General features: G+C 65.8%; 8 protein-coding genes across 8 annotated transcripts; 3 read left to right on the top strand and 5 right to left on the bottom strand.

Moving 5' to 3' along the window:
- Positions 1-1,037: 1,037 nt before the first annotated feature.
- Positions 1,038-2,060, bottom strand: EMIHUDRAFT_455016 (hypothetical protein; the record flags this gene model as incomplete). Its single annotated transcript, XM_005789015.1, has 2 exons — positions 1,261-2,060; positions 1,038-1,190 (listed from the first exon to the last, which is right to left on the bottom strand). The coding sequence occupies exons 1-2, from the start codon at positions 2,053-2,055 to the stop codon at positions 1,038-1,040; spliced, it is 948 nt and encodes a 315-aa protein (XP_005789072.1). The 5' UTR covers positions 2,056-2,060.
- A 2,937-nt stretch (positions 2,061-4,997) lies between these two features.
- EMIHUDRAFT_226158 (hypothetical protein) lies at positions 4,998-5,330 on the bottom strand (the record flags this gene model as incomplete). The annotated part of the gene is made up of 1 exon (XM_005789014.1): positions 4,998-5,330. The coding sequence occupies one exon, from the start codon at positions 5,328-5,330 to the stop codon at positions 4,998-5,000; it is 333 nt and encodes a 110-aa protein (XP_005789071.1).
- Positions 5,331-5,884: 554 nt separating this feature from the next.
- Positions 5,885-7,172, top strand: EMIHUDRAFT_455015 (hypothetical protein; the record flags this gene model as incomplete). Its single annotated transcript, XM_005789013.1, has 2 exons — positions 5,885-6,594; positions 6,826-7,172. The coding sequence occupies 2 exons, from the start codon at positions 5,885-5,887 to the stop codon at positions 6,902-6,904; spliced, it is 789 nt and encodes a 262-aa protein (XP_005789070.1). The 3' UTR covers positions 6,905-7,172.
- A 304-nt stretch (positions 7,173-7,476) lies between these two features.
- EMIHUDRAFT_70639 (glutathione peroxidase) lies at positions 7,477-8,085 on the bottom strand (the record flags this gene model as incomplete). Its single annotated transcript, XM_005789012.1, has 2 exons — positions 7,477-7,878; positions 7,981-8,085. 2 exons carry the CDS (start codon positions 8,083-8,085, stop codon positions 7,477-7,479), a joined length of 507 nt encoding a protein of 168 aa, XP_005789069.1.
- A 1,900-nt stretch (positions 8,086-9,985) lies between these two features.
- EMIHUDRAFT_226154 (hypothetical protein) lies at positions 9,986-11,086 on the bottom strand (the record flags this gene model as incomplete). Its single annotated transcript, XM_005789011.1, has 1 exon — positions 9,986-11,086. One exon carries the CDS (start codon positions 11,084-11,086, stop codon positions 9,986-9,988), a length of 1,101 nt encoding a protein of 366 aa, XP_005789068.1.
- Positions 11,087-11,432: 346 nt separating this feature from the next.
- On the bottom strand, positions 11,433-12,498 carry EMIHUDRAFT_226153 (hypothetical protein; the record flags this gene model as incomplete). Its single annotated transcript, XM_005789010.1, has 5 exons — positions 11,433-11,543; positions 11,647-11,709; positions 11,877-11,969; positions 12,035-12,086; positions 12,197-12,498. The coding sequence occupies 5 exons, from the start codon at positions 12,496-12,498 to the stop codon at positions 11,433-11,435; spliced, it is 621 nt and encodes a 206-aa protein (XP_005789067.1).
- Positions 12,499-15,656: 3,158 nt separating this feature from the next.
- Positions 15,657-16,358, top strand: EMIHUDRAFT_70635 (hypothetical protein; the record flags this gene model as incomplete). Its single annotated transcript, XM_005789009.1, has 1 exon — positions 15,657-16,358. A coding segment is annotated over one exon (702 nt), but the record flags the coding sequence as incomplete, so codon positions are not given.
- Positions 16,359-17,440: 1,082 nt separating this feature from the next.
- On the top strand, positions 17,441-20,251 carry EMIHUDRAFT_362359 (hypothetical protein). The gene is made up of 4 exons (XM_005789008.1): positions 17,441-17,464; positions 17,603-17,763; positions 18,047-19,060; positions 19,142-20,251. The coding sequence occupies exons 2-4, from the start codon at positions 17,617-17,619 to the stop codon at positions 20,093-20,095; spliced, it is 2,115 nt and encodes a 704-aa protein (XP_005789065.1). The 5' UTR covers positions 17,441-17,464; positions 17,603-17,616; the 3' UTR covers positions 20,096-20,251.
- Positions 20,252-21,341: the final 1,090 nt, after the last annotated feature.

The following is a 21,341-nucleotide window of genomic DNA, read 5'->3' as shown; positions in this document are numbered from 1 at the left end:
TCGGAAGTCCGCCTTGATGCGTTCAGTTCCCCCAAGGTTTGACCGCGCAGCTCGCAAGACTCGTGGAACACTCGTAGCCTTTCTGCGCCTCTGACTCTGCAAGCTATGCGGGAAGAGCAGTTTATTCGCAATATATCGACGAGTTCGAGAGAGCCACAGGCTTTCGCTCGGGAGGGATTGAGTGCGTCGCGACGGACTTCAGGCTACACCTGAAAATCTGACGGTTCTCGCTCCCCATCGAGCTCTTCTTGCCGCACGGCTCTTCTGTGTGCCGGCACAGAGCTCCGTGCAAGCCTTCCAGCGTGATAGGAACGAGTGTATCGCTTTGACGGATCGACCGTGCTTGTTATCCACATCGATGTGACGGATCGACCGTGCTTGTTATCCACATCGATGTGACGCACACAGTGACACTTCAGACGACACACATTCTCCCACCCGCCGGGACGCAAAACGCTCTCGCTCGACGAGAGCCACAAGAAGGCGGCCACACAGCAAGCCGCTCGGTCGATCACGTTGCTCGCTCGATGCCGGCGAGCGCATGGCGCACGCCTTGGACGGTGGCGAAGCCAAAAACACCGGCAGTGGCCGTCCGCTGGCGTGAGCGGCGGCGGTCGAGACCTCACCCTTCGCGCCGACGACCCAACCTCACGCGGAACAACCCAACCCCACCACAACCCAACCCAACACGAAACAACCCAACTCACAGCACGATTCTCAAGTTGGGCCCTCAGAGCGCATCTCTCTCTCTGTTGTGCGAGGCGTGAACCGCGCCATTCGCTCTCACCTGGCAACCCTGTCTGCACGTCTCGCGCGCGCGTGAACAGGGCTCGCCCAAGTACTCGCTTTCTTTTATGTCCCACCATGCAGAGCGCATCTCTCTCTCTGTTGTGCGAGGCGTGAACCGCGCCATTCGCTCTCACCTGGCAACCCTGTCTGCACGTCTCGCGCGCGCGTGAACAGGGCCGTAAACCCCCCAAAATTGAAGTCGACCGCCCAAAGCTGTCCCCCCCGCAAACTTTAACCCTCCATAAACATCATTTTGCCAGGGCCGGGAGGGGCGGGAGGGCCTGCGTCGGCGACAGCTGCGCCGCCCACCTCGCGACGGAGGAGAGGGAGGCCGACACCGCCGCCTCTGGCAAGCCGCCCACAAGCGCCGCGCCGCCCAGGCCGAGCAGCACGATGGCGGCCTATTGGGCTCCGAACTGCTCAACAGTAAGTCGCGTTCGCCCCAGGCTCCGAGGAGCAGGCGGCGGCGGCCTGCGTCCGGAGGCGGCCCGCAGCGAGCCTGGCCGCCGGATAGGTCTGGGCAAAGGTGCTGAGCCGCACCTTTTGGAGCGCGTAGCACAGGGCGGCCGTGAGCATCGACGCGTCGGCCGAGGAGAAGGCCGCCGCGCCGCCCGCCGCGCCGCCGCTCTGTACTGCGAACGCGGTGCTGGCGAGGGCGAGTGCGCAGGCGGCCCAGGTGCGCGGGGCGACCCGGCGCTGCTCGTCGCTCGAGCCGATGCACGCCTGGAGGAGCGGCGTGAGGATGTTGACGCTGGCGAGGAGCAGCGTTCCGCGCACGGCCGACAGCTGCAGCAGAGCCATCGAGTTGAGCTGCGTGCCCGCGCAGCCCCACATGCCGAGCTCCGTGGCGGCTATCCAAAAGCCGACGCCCTCACCGCCGCCACTGCCGTTCGCACCCCCGTTCGCACCGCCGCCACTGTTGCTGTCCGCTGCTCCTAAGCTGCTACTCGCCGGCTGCTGGGCGAGGATGAACTGGCCTGCTATCGCCATGATGGCGAAGCGGACGGCGGTGATTGCGGTGGGCGTGAGGGCGACGCCGTCGGCGGCGAAGATGAGCTTCGCAAAGGTTGGATAGGTGCTCCACAAAGCACTGGTGCCGAGCAGGGCCAGCCGAGCGCGAGGCAAAGCACCGGGTTCGTCTGCGAGGCTGGCGGTGATCGCGTGGCTCCGCAGCCGAGGACGGCTGGCACAGCCTTGCTGGGACACGGCGACGGACAGGCTCGCTGTGGCGGGCAGCAGCGCCAGGCAGAGGCCGACGCGATACATCGGCACGCCTCGAAGAAGCTGGAAAAGTCCGCGACTAATTTTCTTTTTCACGAAGGGCAAAATTCTAAATCTTGAGCGTCCGTCGATCTGACCGTTGCCAACAGCTCTCACGGTAACGCAAAGCGCCCGCGCGAGCATTGACCTGTGACCTCTTGACACGCCATGAAGGTGGCCGCGATCAGCGTGTGGTCTCCGCGTTGTTTGTTGTTGCTACACGGCGTCAGAGGGCCATCATTTTGCAGGGGCGTCGCTCGATAAGTCTCCGCCAATGAAGCTCGGACCACGCCCCCCTGCCAGCGCCGCACCGATGACAGTGACGCCACGTCTCCTAGCCGCATCGCGCCACGTCGTCGTCCATTCGGTCCATATCAGCAAAGGCCTCCTCAGCGTGACTCTCGCAGAGCAAGGCGCCTGGTCGAGCAACTGTGCAGCAGCCACCGACATTGTGGCAGCAAACCGCATCAGCATCGCCGCTGCTGGCATCGACGAAGGAGCAGCTGTGTGGCACGGGCCCAGCGGACTGCCGATCGAGCTCCTCGAGGCACGCGACAGTCGAGGTCGCTCTCTGTGCAGCGTTTGCTGCGGTAGCTAGCGACGCGTCCTGCAGCCGAGCAGCGGCCTCTGGCGGCAGTGGCACGGCTGGCGCTGGAGCGAACGTGTATCCCCACGCCACAGCTTCGCACCCCTCCTAGGCGGCAAGCCTCAACGCGCCTACCCGTGGCATCCCGCCGGATCGGGCCAAGACTAAGGCAGGCTGCAGGCGTCGGCCCCGGCTGCTGCGAGGGCCCTCCCGTTGAGGTGTCCATCTTGTGTGCAGGATCCCCAAACCCCCCCAAATTGAATTCGACCGTCCAAAGCTGTCCCCCCCCCCCCCCCCAAACTTTAAACCACCATAAAGATCAGTCTGCAGGGGCAATGCCGCCGGACCTGCATCCGGAAGAGCCAGGATTCCGGCTGCCGCCGATGCTCCATCCCCCGCAACGAGCGTGCGATGCTGCAGCACTGCGCCACGAGGCGCAGCAACCTCGACCCGAGTGTTGCTCGAGTCCGCAACGCCCACGGGACGAATGCGATTGCCTGGCCCTATCGCCAAGCGGCTCTGCTCCTCCTCTTGTCTGGCAGCAATCGCGCGCTGCGGCACAATCCGCGTTGGCGCCGAGGAGGCGGCAAGCCTCAACGCGCCTACCCGTGGCATACCGCCGGATCGGGCCAAGACTAAGGCTGCAGGCGTCGGCCCCGGCTGCTGCGAGGGCCCTCCCGTTGAGGTGTCCATCTTATTTATGTGCAGTGGGGCTAACACTGTAGCGCGTCGGCAGGATCCCCAAAACCGTCTAAACCCCCCAAAATTGAAGTCGACCGCCCAAAGCTGTCCCCCCCCGCAAACTTTAAACCTCCATAAACATCATTTTGCCAGGGCTGCTGCATCACTGCGCCACGAGGCGCAGCAACCTCGACCCGGGTGTTGCTCGAGTCCGCAACGCCCACGGGGCGAATGCGATTGCCTGGCCCTATCGCCAAGCGGCTCTGCTCCTCCTCTTGTCTGGCAGCAATCGCACGCTGCGGCACAGGCCGCGTTGGCGCCGAGGAGGCGGCAAGCCTCAACGCGCCTACCCGTGGCATACCGCCGGATCGGGCCAAGACTAAGGCTGCAGGCGTCGGCCCCGGCTGCTGCGAGGGCCCTCCCGTTGAGGTGTCCATCTTATTTATGTGCAGTGGGGCTAACACTGTAGCGCGTCGGCAGGATCCCAAAACCGTCGTAAACCCCCGAAAATTGAAGTCGACCACCCAAAGCTGTCCCCCCCCGCAAACTTTAAACCTCCATAAACATCATTTTGCAGGGGCAGCCGCGCCATTCGCTCTCACCTGGCAACCCTGTCTGCACGTCTATGAGTCGAAAACCGGCTATCAGCAGCAACTGACAGACCGCACGAAAACACCTCTGCCAACCAAAAGAAGAATGGTCACCGCAAAAGCAAGACTGGAGGCGCCCAGGCGGACCTGGCTAGCCAGGCTTAGCCCCTCGCAACCGACCCTCGACCACCCGCTCACGATTATGAGGCGAAAACCGGCTATCAGCAGCAACTGACAGACCGCACGCAAACACCTCTCCCAACCAAAAGAAGAATGGTCACCGCAAAAGCAAGACTGGAGGCGCCCAGGCGGACCTGGCTAGCCAGGCTTAGCCCCTCGCAACCGACCCTCGACCACCCGCTCACGATTATGAGGCGAAAACCGGCTATCAGCAGCAACTGACAGACCGCACGCAAACACCTCTGCCAACCAAAAGAAGAATGGTCACCGCAAAAGCAAGACTGGAGGCGCCCAGGCGGACCTGGCTAGCCAGGCTGAGCCCCTCGCAACCGACCCTCGACCACCCGCTCACGATTATGAGGCGAAAACCGGCTATCAGCAGCAACTGACAGACCGCACGCAAACACCTCTCCCAACCAAAAGAAGAATGGTCACCGCAAAAGCAAGACTGGAGGCGCCCAGGCGGACCTGGCTAGCCAGGCTTAGCCCCTCGCAACCGACCCTCGACCACCCGCTCACGATTATGAGGCGAAAACCGGCTATCAGCAGCAACTGACAGACCGCACGCAAACACCTCTGCCAACCAAAAGAAGAATGGTCACCGCAAAAGCAAGACTGGAGGCGCCCAGGCGGACCTGGCTAGCCAGGCTGAGCCCCTCGCAACCGACCCTCGACCACCCGCTCACGATTATGAGGCGAAAACCGGCTATCAGCAGCAACTGACAGACCGCACGCAAACACCTCTGCCAACCAAAAGAAGAATGGTCACCGCAAAAGCAAGACTGGAGGCGCCCAGGCGGACCTGGCTAGCCAGGCTGAGCCCCTCGCAACCGACCCGCGACCATCCGCTCGCGATTATGAGGCGAAAAGCCAGCAAGGAGATCGACGAGGATGGCGTGTGCAGCTCCATTTTATTTTGTTGCGGACGATCGTTTCGAGGTGGTGCGCCCGCACCCCGCCGCAAATGCCGCCGGACCCGCATCCGGAAGAGCCAGGATTCCAGCTGCCGTCGATGCTCCATCGCCCGCAACAAGCGTGCGATGCTGCGTCACTGCGCCAAGAGGCGCAGCAACCTCGACCTGGGTGTTGCTCGAGTCCGCAACGCCCACGGGGCGAATGCGATTGCCTGGCCCTATCGCCAAACGGCTCTGCTCCTCCTCTTGTCTGGCAGCAAACGCAAGCTGCGGCACAGGCCGCGTTGGCGCAGAGGAGGCGGCAAGCCTCAACGCGCCTACCCGTGGCATGCCGCCGGATCGGGCCACGACTAAGGCTGCAGGATTCGGCCCCGCCTGCTGCGAGTGCCCTCCCGTTGCGGTGTCCATTTTGCGTGCAGTGGGACTACAACTGTAGCGCGTCGGCAGGATCCCCAAAACCGTCGTAAACCCCCCAAAATTGAAGTCGACCGCCCAAAGCTGTCCCCCCCCGCAAACTTTAAACCACCATAAACTACACAAAACGAGGGCTCCAGGCCCCAAATGACGTGTGAGTGTTAGAGTTGTTTGGTATTGCTAAAAAAACTGTCCCCTCTCGCGTACCGACAACGTGCTCTTCGCCTGCTGGCAGACCAAGCCTCCCGCCGACAGGACCAGACCCCCCCTCCCTCTTCGCCCCCCGCCGGCCGCCTTGCTGTTAGGGGTCCAGGAGGTTGCAGACACCAACACGCACACTAGCGCGTGGGGTCCTGAACTCGACCAGAAACGGGGTTTTCTTCCTCGGCTTCCGAGTAGTTTCGCCGGCGCTTTGTGGGGCCAGGGTTTGCTCAACCCTCGGTCCCGGGAGGAGCGCGTGCCGGGTTGGCATGCTCCTGCCGCTGCCCTACATCCAGGAGACGCTCGGCGACGAGGCGACCATCCTCTTCCAGTCCTTTTCTTGGAGCTTTGCCGCGTCGTGTGTGCTGTTGGTGCTGTGGCGAGGCCTGATCGCGCCGGTCGTCGCTGCCAATCGCTCCGCCGACGACCTCGTCTTCCTCACGAATTCGGTCGTCTCGCTCTTTCCGGCGCTGACGGCGCCGTTCCTCGCGGTGCAGGCGCTGTGGGAGCTTCCCATCTCTGACCACGCGACCGCGCTGGCGGCAGCGCCGACGCCGCTCGCGCTGCGCGCCGTCGGCCTCTCGTGCGGGTACATGGCGTACGACACGGTGTTTTGCCTCGCGCACAAGCAGGTCCGCCACCCGCTGCTGCTCGGCCACCACCTCCTCTCCATCCTCTTCTTCCCGTACGCGACGCTGCGGCACCGCGCGCTGCTCGTCGTCCTCTTCTTTGTCTGCACCGAGGTGACAAACATCGGGCAGCACGTGCGCATCATCCTGCTGAAGCTCGGCCACGAGCGCTCGCGCCTCTACCTCGTCAACGGCGTCGCGTGGGCCGTCTCCTTCTTCGTGGTCCGCATCCTGCCGTCGCCGTACCTGTTTTACAAGATGGCGGACTGCTCGTACGCTGCCTTCTCGAGGGCAGACTTTGTGGTCGCGTGGGCGACGATGCCGATCCCGTTCGTCCTCAACTCGTTCTGGTTCTACCTTCTCGCCTCGGGCGTGCTCCGCTTCCTCCGCACGCACGCACTCCCTAGATGCGGCACGCCTAAAAGACCGCAGTACCCCTTTACGCCCAGGGGCTACTGTGGTCGCGGCGGGCGACACACCGGCAGACACCGAACCCTGTCGCTGGGCTGGCCCGACGCTGCGAACCCCGTCTCCCATCGCCCCGCGTCTCTCGGCTCCAGCTTTCTGTCTCCAACCCGCAGGCCGCCGATCGACGCGCTCCTCTCCTCCGAAAATCATCATCAGCAGCAGCAGCAGGGCAGAGCCGCGAAGCGGCGGTAGCCGACAGCAGGAGCTCGCATGCGGAGGCATGAGATGCGTACTAGAGGCGGGAAACTGTGGGAGGGCGAGGCTAGCGCATGGGGTGTGCGGGCGTGCGTTTTGCGACATGGACACGGGTGGGGCGCGCGCATGCGAGCGCGCGTTGAGAGGGGCGCGCTCTCGGAAGCTGGGGTCCGCCGCGCAGTGCGAGCGCGGTGGCCGGCGCCGCGAAGCAGTCATCTGCCCACGGCCGTGTACTGATGTCGTCCCATAGGTGTGCCTTTTCATAGCACTGTTTCGCTCGTGTATTTATTGGTGGGCGCTCTTCCACGTGCACACAGTCACACAGGGAGACGCACACCACGCACACACACACACGACACGCGTCCAGCACGCGTCACGCGCACACTCGTGTGTCACACACGCGATTTCTCACCAAAAGAGAGCAGGACAGAGCCGGCGACCAATAGCTCCCACACAGGTGCAGGTCTTCAGCGCTCGCGGTGGCTCCAAGATGGGCCTGTTCCGCGAGCCCGTCATGCGTCACCTGTGTGTGACCACTGCCCGCCGCGCTCAGAGACAGTTCGGACACATCAGCTCTCCGCCTGCGCAAACATCTCGGCAAACATCTTGTCAAAGTCCTTTGGCTTCGTCCGCTGGGGATACCGTCCCAGAACCTGTCCGTCACGCCCGACGACGAACTTGGTGAAGTTCCACTCGATTTTCTCACCAAGTTCGGGTGTGCCCTTCAGGAACTTGTAGACCTCGTGCGTGTTCGCGCCGTTCACATCGACTCTCTCCATGAGCGACGCCGCCGGCAACTTGTGGGCGTCGACGTAGAAGGCCTTGATGTCGGCCGCGGTGCCGGGCTCCTCGGAGGCAAACTGGGGCGGGCAGGGCGAGGCGGCGGTGGGTAGACCGCGGTGGGTGGGATGGGCCCGGGGAGGGCGAGGCGTCGCAACAGTGGTGGTGGGTAGACTGGAACTGGACTGTGCCTGGTTGCACGGAAAGAAGAGCACGCGCAGGCCCTTCTCAAAGTACTTGCTTCCCAGCCCGACGAGGCCCGGCACCTCCCTCGTGTCTCAGTGCCTCGCTACATTGACGACGAGGACTACCTTGTCTGCAAAGGCGCCAAAGTCGACGTCCTCGCCGGCGTTATTGCGGGCGCGCAAGTCGGTGAAGGAGCGGATGAGGCGGCTCATTGCGAAGCGCAGCCTCCTGCTGGAACGGTTTCGGAAGCGCTGACCTGCCGACCTGCCGACTGAGTCGTGGTTGGCTGCGCGCCGAGAGAATTCGAGAAAACAAATCTGCCGCATTACAAGGGACACTCTGAACTGGCATGTCGGGGAGAACAAGAGAGATCCACCGAGCATGGGCAGCCTCAGAACCCGAACCCGAGCCGGCTCCCTTCCGCGACACGGGATGGCAGGCACGTCTTCTGATAAATGCAGTATGGAAGATACAAAGAGACGGAGGAGCAACGAGCGCCCTGGCGTGAGCCGAAGACACTCCCTCCGTAGACACTGATCACACACGGGTGGGACAGGGTGGGTCACAACAACGAGGCACGAGAGCGTGCACGACAGAGCGACGGCGCAGCGTACCGCCGTCCAGCTAAAAAGCGGCGGCCGACGGTTGCTGCGCAAAGTGATCAGTTCTAAAATAGGTGCCGGGGCCCAACGGATAGATGAATCCGGGGCACCCTCCGCTCGAATCCCTGGCCGGGGGTTCGAGGTGGCCCCCACCCTGGGGCCTCCCATCAAAGGGACTGCGGCAGAAGACGCCCAATCTTGCACAAGTGCAAGAACCATACGTCTTCTGATAAATGCAGTATGGAAGATACAAAGAGACGGAGGAGCAACGAGCGCCCTGGCGTGAGCCGAAGACACTCCCAACTGCGCTCCGTCACCGGTGTCGCGGTCTCCCCCACTGAGGGCGATCTGCGGGGGGGAGTCGCGCCGCCGGCATGTATCTGTGCAACTGTGTTTTTGCCTTGTCCCGTTTGATGGAGCAAAGTCACGGGCCGCCCGCGCTTGAAGGCGGTCGCGCCAGGCGCGGGCGGCACTAGTTGCCGGCGATCCGCTTGGGCAGCGCCCACGCTTGCCTCTGGCTGCGTCTCCATAGGTCGCGCGGCCCGAATGCTCGAATTGAACGTCTCGCAAGCTGGCGTCGCTCGCGTAGCTGTGGCAGGGCGATCCTCCCTCCGGATGAGGGAGATCTCTAGCCTCCTAACGAGGTTGCCCTCCGGCTGGCTGTTGCCGACAGCAGTTAACACCTCCGCAGTTGCGTCGGTCGCGCCACAGGTAGAGACGTTGAGCTCGACAAAGTCTTGGTAGTTGTTTCGGGCCATCAGTCCGACAGGAGAGGGCCAGCGGTCGCCTCCTTGAGCTGCCCATGCCTTCGCCGGTTTGGAGTATCGTCGCCGCCACCACCATGTGCGCCCAGGAAAAGGAGGGCTCCCCACTGAGGGCGGTCTGCGGGGGGGGAGCCGAGTCGCACGGAACGACCTCCTGATGGGATCGCCCCTCCTCGCTGAGGGCGATCTGCGGGAGGAAGGGCCCCACCTCTCCCCACTGAGGGCGGTCTGCGGGGGAAGAGGTCCTGGATCGAACAAACCTTGCCTCCGCTCAGGACGGCTGACAAGGACGGCGACCACCGCATGGAGGTGTCCATTGATCCACTCGGGGGCTGGTCCCAAGGGTCACAGCTCAGGCCGAGCGGCCGCCGGTGCGACGACGAGGTCCTCCCGCCACGGGCTCCGGCGGGGCCCTCGCCGCTCCCCACTGAGGACGGTCTGCGGGGGGAGAGGCCGGCGAGGCGCTCGAGGTGGATGCCGTACAGGTTGCCCGGGTTTGGCGCGGAGCCAGGCCGCGATGGCGTGCCCGAGCTGGATGCCGTACAGGTTGCCCGGGTTTGGCGCGGAGCCGGCCGTGGTGGCGCGCCCGAGCGTCTGTTGAGAACAGGCGATGTAGGTTAGCAGCAAGTGGCTGAGTTTAGTTAGGTTGAATTTCGTGCGGGCAAGGGCTGGGCAAGCGCTGTACTAGTCCGTCGGCGTCGACGGCGCCGCCGCGCCGGCTCGCTGCGCGTCGGGCGGCGCCAACGTCACTTGCGAAGGGTCGATGACGACGATCCCCGCCGCGTCGAGAACGTGGGTAGCCGCGCGTGAAGCTGAGCATCCAGATCAGTCAGGAGCAGGTCCATAGGGCGCCGATCCGTCGGAAAGTAGAGCGAGACGAGCTGCCGGTAGGCTTCATAAACGACCGACGGGGGCGTTGGCCGAGGCAGCGCACGGAGCAGGGAGTCGAGCGTCGGCGCCTTGGCTGCAATAGCGCGCGAGCAACGCTGCTCGGCCACTCGGTCGCGCGCCACGGTGGTCCCGCCCACATACTCGGCGCGAGTCTCAACCTCCGCAGAGTAGTTCTGAAAAGAGTTGGTCCTCAGGTAGGCCGGGAAACTCGAGCGGGTAGTCTTCAGCATGCTGAGCACATGCCGAGCAAGCAGGGCGGGATGCCCATCGCTCGCTCGCGGAGTGATGTGACCAGCGGCGGCGGCGAGCGATGCAGCCCCCACGACGGCGCTCCCCATGGGATCGACGCGCGCTGCCGCCGTGAAGACGGGCCCCAAGCAGCGGGTCATGTCAGACAGGGCTGCGAACGGGACGTCGGCCGTAGGGTCGCAAAGAGCCCCGACTGTCGCGTACTGCAAGAAGTCGACGGCCTTTGCTTCTGCAGATGGCGCTGGTCCCAAGGGTACGATCGCCTCAGAGTACCCCAAATCGCCCCACTGCAGATAGAGCTCGGGCACCGGGATTTGGCGGGAGTGCAGAGCCTGGATGCACACCGTACGGAACGCATCCTCATCCACGTGCACCGTGCTGAAGACGCCGAGGTCGGACAAGGCACCGAGGATGCGGCGCCAAGCCGCGGCCAATACGGCCAGCCGCAAGACGCTGAGCCTGTCAAAGTGGGTGGCCACAGCGGGCTCGGGCTCACTGAAGGGGAGCAGCGCACTGATGGCGACCCACTGCGGAATCTGGACCCATGACGGTTGCATCCCCGGAGGAGGAGGGGGCAGATTGAGGAAGGCCGGATTGCCCACCACAGACCACGGAATGAAGCGCAGGGTAGAGCCTACCACTGTTGAGCGGGGATCGGGGTGCTGCTCGGCCGGAATGCTGAGCTCGGCGGCAGTGAGGTCTGGCATCGCAGCGCCGGTCGTCTCGTCGAGGGCTACCTCTCGACTCTACTCCCGTGTCACAACAACGAGGCACGAGAGCGTGCACGACAGTCGACAGAGCGACGGCGCAGCGTACCGCCGTCCAGCTAAAAAGCGGCGGCCGACGGTTGCTGCGCAAAGTGATCAGTTCTAAAATAGGTGCCGGGGCCCAACGGATAGATGAATCCGGGGCACCCTCCGCTCGAATCCCTGGCCGGGGGTTCGAGGTGGCCCCCACCCTGGGGCCTGAGGGCCCAACTTCAGAATCGTGCTTTTTTGGTTAGGGACCAAAGCGCAGCGGACCACTTTTGGGTTAGGGACCGCGGGCGAATGGTTAGGGACCGATCGCCGCCGCATACGCCGGCGGACGGCCACCATCGGTGTTTTTGGCTTCGCCACCGTTCAAAGCGTGCGCAATGCGCTCGCCGACATCGAGCGAGCTCGCCTGTCCGAGGAGCGGCTTGCTGTGCGGACGGCTTCTTGTGGCTCTCGTCGAGAGCGTTTTGCGACCCGGCGGGTGGGAGAATATGTGTCGTCTGATGTGTCACTGTGTACGTCACATCGGTCTTGATAATAAGCACGGTCGATCCGTCGAAGCGATACACTCGTTCCTATCACGTTGGACGGCTGGCACGGGAGCTCTGTGCCAGCAACAGGAACCGAGCCGTACGGCAAGAAGAGCTCGATGGGGAGCGAGAACCGTCAGAGGAGCTTCAAGGGTAACCTGAAGTCCTCCGTGACGCGCTCAATCGCTCCCAAGCGGGTGGCTCTCGAAAACCGTCGATATCTTCCGGAAAGACTGCTCTTGCCGAGCAGCCGATGCCCAGACGGAGGCGCAGAAAGGCTGCGAGTACTCAACGAGTTCCGCGACCTACGCAGTCAAACCTGGGGGGAACTGACCGCACCATGGCGGACTTCCGAAACCTCCGTGAGCACCTCTGACGGTTCTCGCTCCCCATCGAGCTCTTCTTGCCGTACGGCGGTCTTCCTGATGCGTGCCGGCACAGAGCTCTGTGCAAGCCGTCCAACGTGATCGTGACGAGTGTATCGCTTTGACGGATCGACCGTACTTGTTATCAAGACTGATATGACGTACACAGTGACACATCAGACGACACATGCTCTCCCACCCGCCGGGCCGCAAAACGCTCTCGACGAGAGCCACAAGAAGCCGTCCGCACAGCAAGCCGCTCGGTCGAACACGTTGCTCGCTCGATGCCGGCGAGCGCATTGCGCACGAGGTAGACGGTGGCGTAGCTAACATCACTGACGAAGACCGTCCGCTGGCGTGAGCGGCGGCGATCGGTCCCTAACCTGCGGTCCTTCACCGCAATCGGTCCTTCGCGCTCGTCCCTAACCCAAAAAAGCACGATTCTGAAGTTGGGCCCTCGGCCTCCCATCAAAGGGACTGCGGCAGGCACGACTCGGCAACCGCGAGCCGCTCACTCCCCCAGTCCCATTCCAGCACCTTCCCCGCCTCCTCCACCGTGCGGATCAGCTCCCGCGCCGCCCGAAAAAAAATTTTTTTCCGCCAACAGCTCCCGCGCAGAACCGGCTCCGCGTGGCGATGGCAAGTGCACGCGAGTCGAGCGAACCCGCGCCGCTGCTTGGCCAGCGAGTCGTGCTCGGCGGGCTCTCCTCCCGCCCCGAGCTGAACGGGCAGCGGGGCGTGGCGCGGAGCTTCGAGGGCGGGCGGTACGCGGTGGCGCTCGAGGGCGGCGGCGAGAGCGTGCGGGTGCGGCCGGGTAATCTGTCGCCGACGGCAGCGGCGGAGCGGGCGTCGAGCGGTGTCGTGGCAGCCCCCGATGCGGTCGTGAGAGCTGCTGAGCGAGCGATGCTAGCGGCTCATCAAGGCGAGGAGGAGGCGGTGCTGGCGTGGCTTGACGGAGGCGGGCGGGTCGACGTTACGTACGACATAGGCGAGGCGAGTGGCCTCACGCTGCTGATGGGCGCCGCCGCCAACGGCCACGAGCGGGTGGTCGAGATGTTGCTGCGGCACGGCGCGGAGATCAACCAGCAGAGCAGCGACGGCGGCACCGCACTGATATACGCCGCCAACCAAGGTAACGAGCAGGTGGTCGACTTGCTGATCCAGCACGGCGCGGATGTCAACATGCGGGACAGCGACGGCATCACCGCGCTGATGAACGCCGCTCTATCGAACCGCCCCGCCGCCGTGCGGCGCTTGCTGCGGGCGGGCGCAGATGCGGCGCGCAGTGTGAGCGGCAGGACGGCGCTGCAGTGGGCCAAGGAGAAGGGCAACACCGAGTGCGTCGAGGCCTTCAAGAAGCACGTCCAGGAGGTGGTGGCGGGGCGGCCCACGGCGGCGGCAGCCGGCGGCGCAGGCGCAGGCGGCGCTTCTCTTGTCGTGGCAATCTCCGACGAGGTCGTGGCAGCGGTTGGGCGAGGCGACGAGCAGGCGGTGCTGGAGTGGCTTGACGGCGGTGGGCGGGCCGACGCGACGTACGAGAGAGGCGAGGTGAGTGGCCTCACGCTGCTGATGGGCGCCGCCTACCACGGCCACGAGCGGGTGGTCGACTTGCTGCTGCGGTACGGCGCGGAGATCGGCCTGCAGAGGAGCGACGGCTTCACCGAGCTGATGGGCGCCGCCGGCAACGGCCACGAGCGGGTGGTCGAGATGTTGCTGCGGCACGGCGCGGAGATCAACCAGCAGAGCAGCGACGGCGGCACCGCACTGATGTACGCCGCCAGCCACGGCCACGAGCGGGTGATCGAGATGTTGCTGCGGTACGGCGCGGAGATCGACCTGCAGGACAGCAACGGCTGCACCGCGCTGATGTTTGCCGCCCTCTTCAACCACCCCGCCGTCGTGCGGCGCTTGCTGCGGGCGGGCGCAGATGCTGCGGCGCGCAGTGCGAGCGGCATGACGGCGCTGCAGCTGGCCAAGGAGGAGGGCCACGCCGAGTGCGTCAAGATCTTGGCTGAGGCCGAGGCGGTGGCGGAGGGCCGAGCAGGTGCGGGCGGCGCTTCCTCGGGCGCGGCAGCGGCAGCTGTGGACGCGCCGCTGCTCCGACAGCGAGTCGTGCTCGGCGGGCTCTCGGCCCGCCCCGAGCTAAACGGGCAGCGGGGCGTGGCTCGGAGCTTCGAGGGCGGGCGGTACGCGGTGGCGCTCGAGGGCGGCGGCGAGAGCGTGCGGGTGCGGCCGGGTAATCTGTCGCCAGCGGTGTCGAGGGGTGGCGTGGCAGCCCCCGATGAGGTCATCGTGGCGGCTGAGCGTGGCGAGGAGGAGGCGGTGCTGGCGTGGCTCGAGGGCGGCGGGCGGGCCAACGCGACGTACAAGAGAGGCAAGGTGAGCGGCATCACGCTGCTGATGGGCGCCGCCGTGTACGGCCACGAGCAGGTGGTCGAGTTGCTGCTGCGGTACGGCGCGGAGATCAACGTGCAGAACAGCAACGGCTACACCGCGCTGATGGGCGCCGCCCAGGAAGGTCACGAGCGGGTGGTCGAGCTGCTGCTGCAGCACGGCGCGGAGATCAATTTGCAGAACAGTAAGGGCAACACCGCGCTGATGTACGCCGCCCAGGAAGGCCGCGAGCAGGTGGTCAATTTGCTGATACGGCACGGCGCTGAGATCAACCTGCAGAACAGCAAGGGCGTCACCGCGCTGATAGCCGCTGCCCTCTTGAACCGCCCCGCCGTCGTGCGGCGCTTGCTGCGGGCGGGCGCTGACACTGCGGCGCGCAGTGCGAGCGGCGAGACGGCGCTTCAATGGGCCAAGGAAGAGGGCCACGCCGAGTGCGTGCGCGCCTTCGAGGAGCACTCGTCGACCGCAGCAGAGGCGAGGGGGGAGAGGGCGGTCGCAGAATCAGCCGAACAGGCCGCGGCGGCCGCACGCGATGCGGCAGCGGCAGCGGAGGCGGCGGAGGCGCGCGATGCTGCCGAGGCTGCGCTGCGCGAGGCGGTTGAGGCGTGCGAGCGAGGCGACGCCGATCTCGAGGCGCTCAGGGCGGCGATCAACGCGAACACCACCCAGGCCGCCGACGGCTCGGAGGCGTTGCGGGCGGCGTGGCGGCTGCGCGACGAGTTGGCGGAGCGAAAGGTCCGCGAGGCCAGGGCGCTAAAGCGGCAGCGGCAGAAGGAGGAGAAGGCGGCGGCGGCGGCAGCGCGGGCGGCGGAGCGGGCGGCGGAGCAGGCGGAGGAGGCGCGGGCGGCGGAGGAGGCGCGAGTGGCGGAGGAAGCGGATCGGTTGGTAGCAGAGGATGCGGCGGCGCGGGCGGCGGAGGAGGCGGAGGCGGCGTCGCGCGCAAGGGAGGAGGCAGAGGCGAGGGCAAGGGAGGAGGCGGCAAGGGAGGGGGAGGAGGCGAGGCAGAGGGCGGAGGCGGAGGCGGAGGCGGTGGAGGTAGCGGCGGAGGCGGCGGCTATGGAGGCGGCAGTGGCGGCCGTGGCGGCGGCGGAGGCTCAAGAGGCGGCGGCAGCGGAGGCGGCAGCGGAGGCAGCGGCGGCGGCGGAGGCAGCAGAGGCGGCGGCTCCTGCCAGTGTCGCCGCCCTCGCCGCCGCCGCCGCGCCGCCCGCCGCCGTCCCTCTCGACGAGCTAATCATGGCGACGGACCGCTTTGCCGAGGCGCGCAAGGTGGGCGAGGGAGGCTTCGGGCGCGTCTACCGCGCCGACGCGCTGCCGTCGCTTCCGCGCGTCGCTTGCGGGTTCGCCGTCAAGACGGCGCTGGTCGGTGTCGGCGCCCAAGGCCTCGCCGAGCTGCAGAGCGAGGTGCGCACGCTCAGCGCGGCGTGCCACCCGTCCTTGCTCCCTCTGCTCGGCGCTTGCCTGGCGCCGGCGAGAGCGTGCCTCGTCTACCCCCTCTGCCGCGGCGGCAGCCTCGAGGACCGCCTCTACCGCACGCCAGCCGCGCTGCAGCGGCTCGGCATGCTCGGCTTCGAGACGGCGCCTCCGCCGCTCTCCTCCGCCGCACGGCTCCGCGTGTTGCGCGACGCTGCGAGAGCGTTGCACTATTTGCACAGCTGCTCGCCGATGATCCTGCACCGCGACGTCTCGGCGGGCAACATCCTGCTCGACGAGCGCGGCAACGGCTACCTCGCCGACGTGGGCCTCGCGCGCGCGGCAGAGGCGACGGCCGGCGGCAATGGACAGGTCTCGCACCTGTCGACGCAGCGTATCTTTGGCAAGCCCGGCTACATGGACCCGATCATCCTCAACGACGGTCAGGCTTCGCAGCTGACCGACGGTTTCGCGCTCGGCATCACGCTGCTCGTCAGCCTGACCGGCCGCGGCGCTCTTGGCTTGCTCAATGCGTGCGACGAAGCGCTGGAGGAGCCCGACACGGCGGAGGCCATCGCAGCGGCCGACGCGGGCTGGTCGGCGGCGCAGGCCGAGGAGGTGGCGCGGCTCGTGGTCCGGCTGGCGTACGAGCGGAAGAGGAAGCGGATGCCGCTCGCAGAGGCGCTGCCGCGGCTGGAGGCGCTAGTCGAGGCGGCGGGGGAGGAGGTGGCGGCATCGCCGTCGCAGAGCCTCGCAGGGGTGGTGACGGCCGAGGCGGACGGGGAGGCGCGGCTGTGCGACCTCTGCTGGTCGGCGCCGCGGTCTGTTCGCTTCGCGTGCGGCCACGCGCTGTACTGCGAGACGTGTGCGCCGCGCGTGCTGGAGCGCGACACCAACTGCCCGGCCTGCCGCCAGCCGGCGCTGCCGATCGCCAACTGCGGAGCGCACGTGGCGGCGCAGGCGACCTTTGTCTACCAGCCCCCCACGCGCCCCGCGCCGCCCACACAGCCCGCGGGTGGCATGGCGGTGGTCGGTGGGCGAGGCGGGCGCAGGCGGGGTGGGCGGGGCGGGAGGGGTGGGCGGGGGAGGCCTCGGGGCGAGGGGCGTGGCACTGGCGGCTCGTAGCTTAGGCCAGCCTCAGCAGCGAGCCGGTCTCCACGACCAGCGCAGGGCAGGGCGTGCGCATGGCAGGAGCGCATGCGGCATCGGGGCATGGCAGGAGGCGCAGAGCTGCTGGTAGGCCGGCCGGGGCCGATTTTATTAAATTTTCAACTTTAAGCTCATGCCTCGAGACGAGTATGCAAACGTCGCCGTTTGCGAGCTGCTCGACGCCTCGCCCCTCCCTCTCACCCGCCTTCCACTCGCCGTCGTAGACGTCGCCGGCTCGCCGCGCGTATGCTAAGTCCTACGAAGAGTATGCAGACTACCAGACCCTATGGACCACAGAACCGCAGCGGAACGGTCCATTAGACTGGTCCCTGAGACATATTCTAACCGTACGCCACCCGCACTGCCACACCGCGCAGCAGCCTCGCCGTGGCCCGTGCAGCGTGCGGGTGAAGAGATTTGTCCCCCGCCAAATAAAAAAACGGCCGCTTGCTTCTAGACGAGTCTACGCGGCACATCCACAAGTGCACAGAGCTCGCCCGCTCGCCCGCCCCGCCCCGGCCCGGCCTCGCCCCGCCTCGCCGCCTCTCCTCCGCCACACCCGCACCGCCCTCCGCCGACTCGCCCGGCGACCCACCTCCCCGCTCCTCCCCGCGCCGCAGAACAACCAGTCGCCATGGCGGAGGTCGAGACGTTTGCCTTCCAGGCTGAGATCAACCAGCTGATGAGTCTCATCATCAACACCTTCTACTCAAACAAGGAGATCTTCCTCCGCGAGCTCATCTCCAACTCGTCCGACGCGCTCGACAAGATCCGTCACCAGGCGTGCTCGACTGCTCGCACACACGCGCGCCGCGCACGCCCCATCTGCCGGGGCGGCGTCTTGCCCGCCGCGCGGCGCCGCCGCTCGCCGTCCGCCGCGCGGCGCCGCCGCATTGCCGTCCGCCGGCGGCGCGGCGGCGCAGCTGCCGCCCTCCGCCGCCCTCCCCCAAACAAACACGCCGCGCGCGCACGGCGCGGGGAATCCCGGGGAATCCTTATCCCCGGGCACTTTTGCCGCGCCGCTCACACCGCTCACGCCCCCGCCCCCCCTTCCCCCTCCGCAGTCGCTCACCGACAAGTCGGTCCTCGATGGCAACCCCGAGCTCTACATCCGCCTCGTGCCCGACAAGTCCAACAACTCGCTCACAATCATCGACTCTGGCGTCGGCATGACCAAGGCCGAGATGATCACCAACCTGGGCACCATCGCGCAGTCGGGCACCAAGGCCTTCATGGAGGCGATGTCGGCGGGCGCCGACATCAACATGATTGGCCAGTTCGGCGTCGGCTTCTACTCGTCGTACCTCGTCGCCGACCGCGTCGTCGTGACGTCAAAGCACAACGACGACGAGCAGCACGTCTGGGAGTCGGCGGCGGGCGGCTCCTTCACGGTGCGCAAGGACGCGGACGGCGAGGCGCTCGGGCGCGGCACCAAGATCATGTGCTACCTCAAGGAGGACCAGCTCGAGTACCTCGAGGAGCGCCGCCTCAAGGACCTGGTCAAGAAGCACTCCGAGTTCATCAACTACCCGATCTCGCTCTGGACCGAGAAGACGGTGGACAAGGAGGTGGACGACGACGAGGACGAGGAGGAGGACGAGAAGAAGGAGGAGGACGGCGACGAGCCCAAGATCGAGGAGGTCGACGAGGAGGCGGAGAAGAAGGAGAAGAAGAAGAAGAAGGTCAAGGAGGTGACGCACGAGTGGGACCTGATGAACAAGCAGAAGCCCATCTGGACGCGCAAGCCCGAGGAGGTGACCAAGGAGGAGTACGGCGCCTTCTACAAGGCGCTCTCCAACGACTGGGAGGAGCACCTCGCCGTCAAGCACTTCTCCGTCGAGGGCCAGCTCGAGTTCACCTCGATCCTCTTCGTGCCCAAGCGCGCGCCCTTCGACCTCTTTGAGCCCAAGAAGAAGAACTCGGGCCACATCAAGCTCTACGTCCGCCGCGTCTTCATCATGGACAACTGCGAGGACCTGATCCCCGAGTGGCTCACCTTTGTCAAGGGCGTCGTCGACTCGGAGGACCTGCCCCTCAACATCTCGCGCGAGACGCTGCAGCAGAACAAGATCCTCAAGGCGCGCCGCCAGCGCGCCCCCCGAGCCGCGCCCGCCCACTCTCTTCCCTCCGACCCCCTTCCCCCCCGCCGCGCCGCGCAGGTCATCAAGAAGAACATCGTCAAGAAGGCGATCGAGCTCTTCGGCGAGATCCAGGAGAACACCGAGGACTTCAAGAAGTTTTACGAGCAGTTCTCCAAGAACGTCAAGCTCGGCATCCACGAGGACTCTGGCAACCGCGCCAAGCTCGCCGAGCTGCTCATGTACCACTCGACCAAGTCGGGCGACGAGATGACCTCGCTCAAGGACTACGTCTCGCGCATGCCCGAGTCGCAGAAGGATGTCTACTACATCACGGGCGAGACCAAGAAGGCGGTCGAGACGTCGCCCTTCATCGAGCGCTGCAAGAAGCGCAACTACGAGGTGCTCTACATGACGGACCCGATCGACGAGTACTGCGTGCAGCAGCTCAAGGAGTACGACGGCAAGAAGCTCGTCTCGGTGACCAAGGAGGGCCTCAAGTTCGAGGAGACCGAGGAGGAGAAGAAGGCGTGGGAGGAGCTCACCGCCGACTTCGAGCCGCTCTGCAAGCTGATGAAGGAGATCCTCGGCGACAAGGTTGAGAAGGTTGTCATGTCGGAGCGCGTCACCGAGTCGCCCTGCGTGCTGGTGACGGGCGAGTACGGCTGGACCGCGAACATGGAGCGCATCATGCGCGCGCAGGCACTGCGCGACTCGTCGATGTCCTCGTACATGGCCTCCAAGAAGACGATGGAGATCAACCCGAAGCACTCGATCATGAAGGAGCTCAAGGCAAAGTCGGCCGCCGACAAGGGCGACAAGACGGTCAAGGACCTGGTCCACCTGCTCTTCGAGACGTCCCTCCTCACCTCGGGCTTCTCGCTCGACGAGCCCGCCACCTTCGCCGGCCGCATCCACCGCATGATCAAGCTCGGCCTCTCCATCGAGGACGACGACGAGGCGGACGACGTCGAGGAGCTGCCGCCCCTCGAGGAGGACGGCGACGAGGGCTCCAAGATGGAGGAGGTGGACTGAGCGCGCGAGTGTCGGGGTGAGCGCAGCGCTGCGCTCTCCCGCCTCGAGCCGCCCCGAGGGCTCTCGCGCCTCGGCGTCCTGGCGCGCTGGGGTGTCGCTTTCGGCTCTGTTCGGTTTTGTGTTTTTATTTCTTGTCATCCGGCTCTGCCATCTGTCAAAAAACTGTTCAGTTTTCAAAGGCAAAACACGACGCTCTGCGGTTGGTGCACCCCTCACACTGACACATTCCCCTCATATCCCTGCGTACCCTTGGCTGAGCACATCTACCTGCGAGCTAGTCTCTCCGCATTCTCTCCCCTAGTCATCCGCCCGCGCCGCGCACCCGTCATGCCAGCACCGTCCAGTCCGTCCACCGACACGCGGCACACACCCGGAAGCGCAACGACGGCCGTCCTCCGGCTCCGCCAGGTGCTGCCGCGGCCCGCGCGTCTCGGAGCGCCTGCACACGTCACGAGTGGGTACAGAGGAGCTGTGTGCACGGACACAATGCTCACATACTCACAGGCTCATTGAGGACCCGCTCCGTTCCGGCTTCCGCCCCCCATCGCTCACCGCCCCAGACCCGACTCCTCGATCTTCTTGGGCAGCAGCTGCTTCGACAGGTCCTCTCCGTGCCCTAGGCAGCCGGTCTCGCCAGCGCCGCAGCTCCAGAGGGCTCCGTCGGCGGTGATGGCGAGGCTGTGGCCCACTCCAGCCGACACAGCGACGACGCGCTGGCCGGTGAAGGCCTCAACCTTCTTCGGCTGCAGCTGGTTCTGCTCGTCGCCGTGGCCCAGCTGGCCAACGCCTCCATAGCCCCAGCTCCAGACGGCACCGTCGGCGGTGAGGGCGAGGCTGTAGTGGCCTCCAGCCGACACAGCGACGACGCGGTGGCCGACAAAGGCCTCGACCTTCTTGGGCAGCAGCTGGCGCTGCTCCTCGCCGTGGCCCAGCTTGCCAAAGGCTCCCTGGCCCCAGCTCCAGACGCTGCCGTTGGCGGTGAGGGCGAGGCTGTAGTGGCCTCCAGCCGACACAGCGACGACGCGCCCAGCCGACACAGCGACGACGCGCTGGCCAGCAAAGGCCTCGATCTTCTTCGGCAGCAGCTGGTCCTGCTCGTCGCCGTGGCCGAGCTGGCCTTCGCGTCCCCAACCCCAGCTCCAGACAGCTCCGTCGGCGGTGATTGCGAAGCTGTGCGCGGTTTCAGCCGACACAGCGACGACGAGCTGGCCAGCAAAGGCCTCGACCTTCTTGGGCAGCAGCTGGT

Source organism: Emiliania huxleyi, assembly GCF_000372725.1.
Source record: "Emiliania huxleyi CCMP1516 chromosome Unknown EMIHUscaffold_130, whole genome shotgun sequence".
NCBI lineage: Eukaryota > Haptophyta > Isochrysidales > Noelaerhabdaceae > Emiliania > Emiliania huxleyi.
This window is presented reverse-complemented; position numbering and strand designations above follow the sequence as displayed.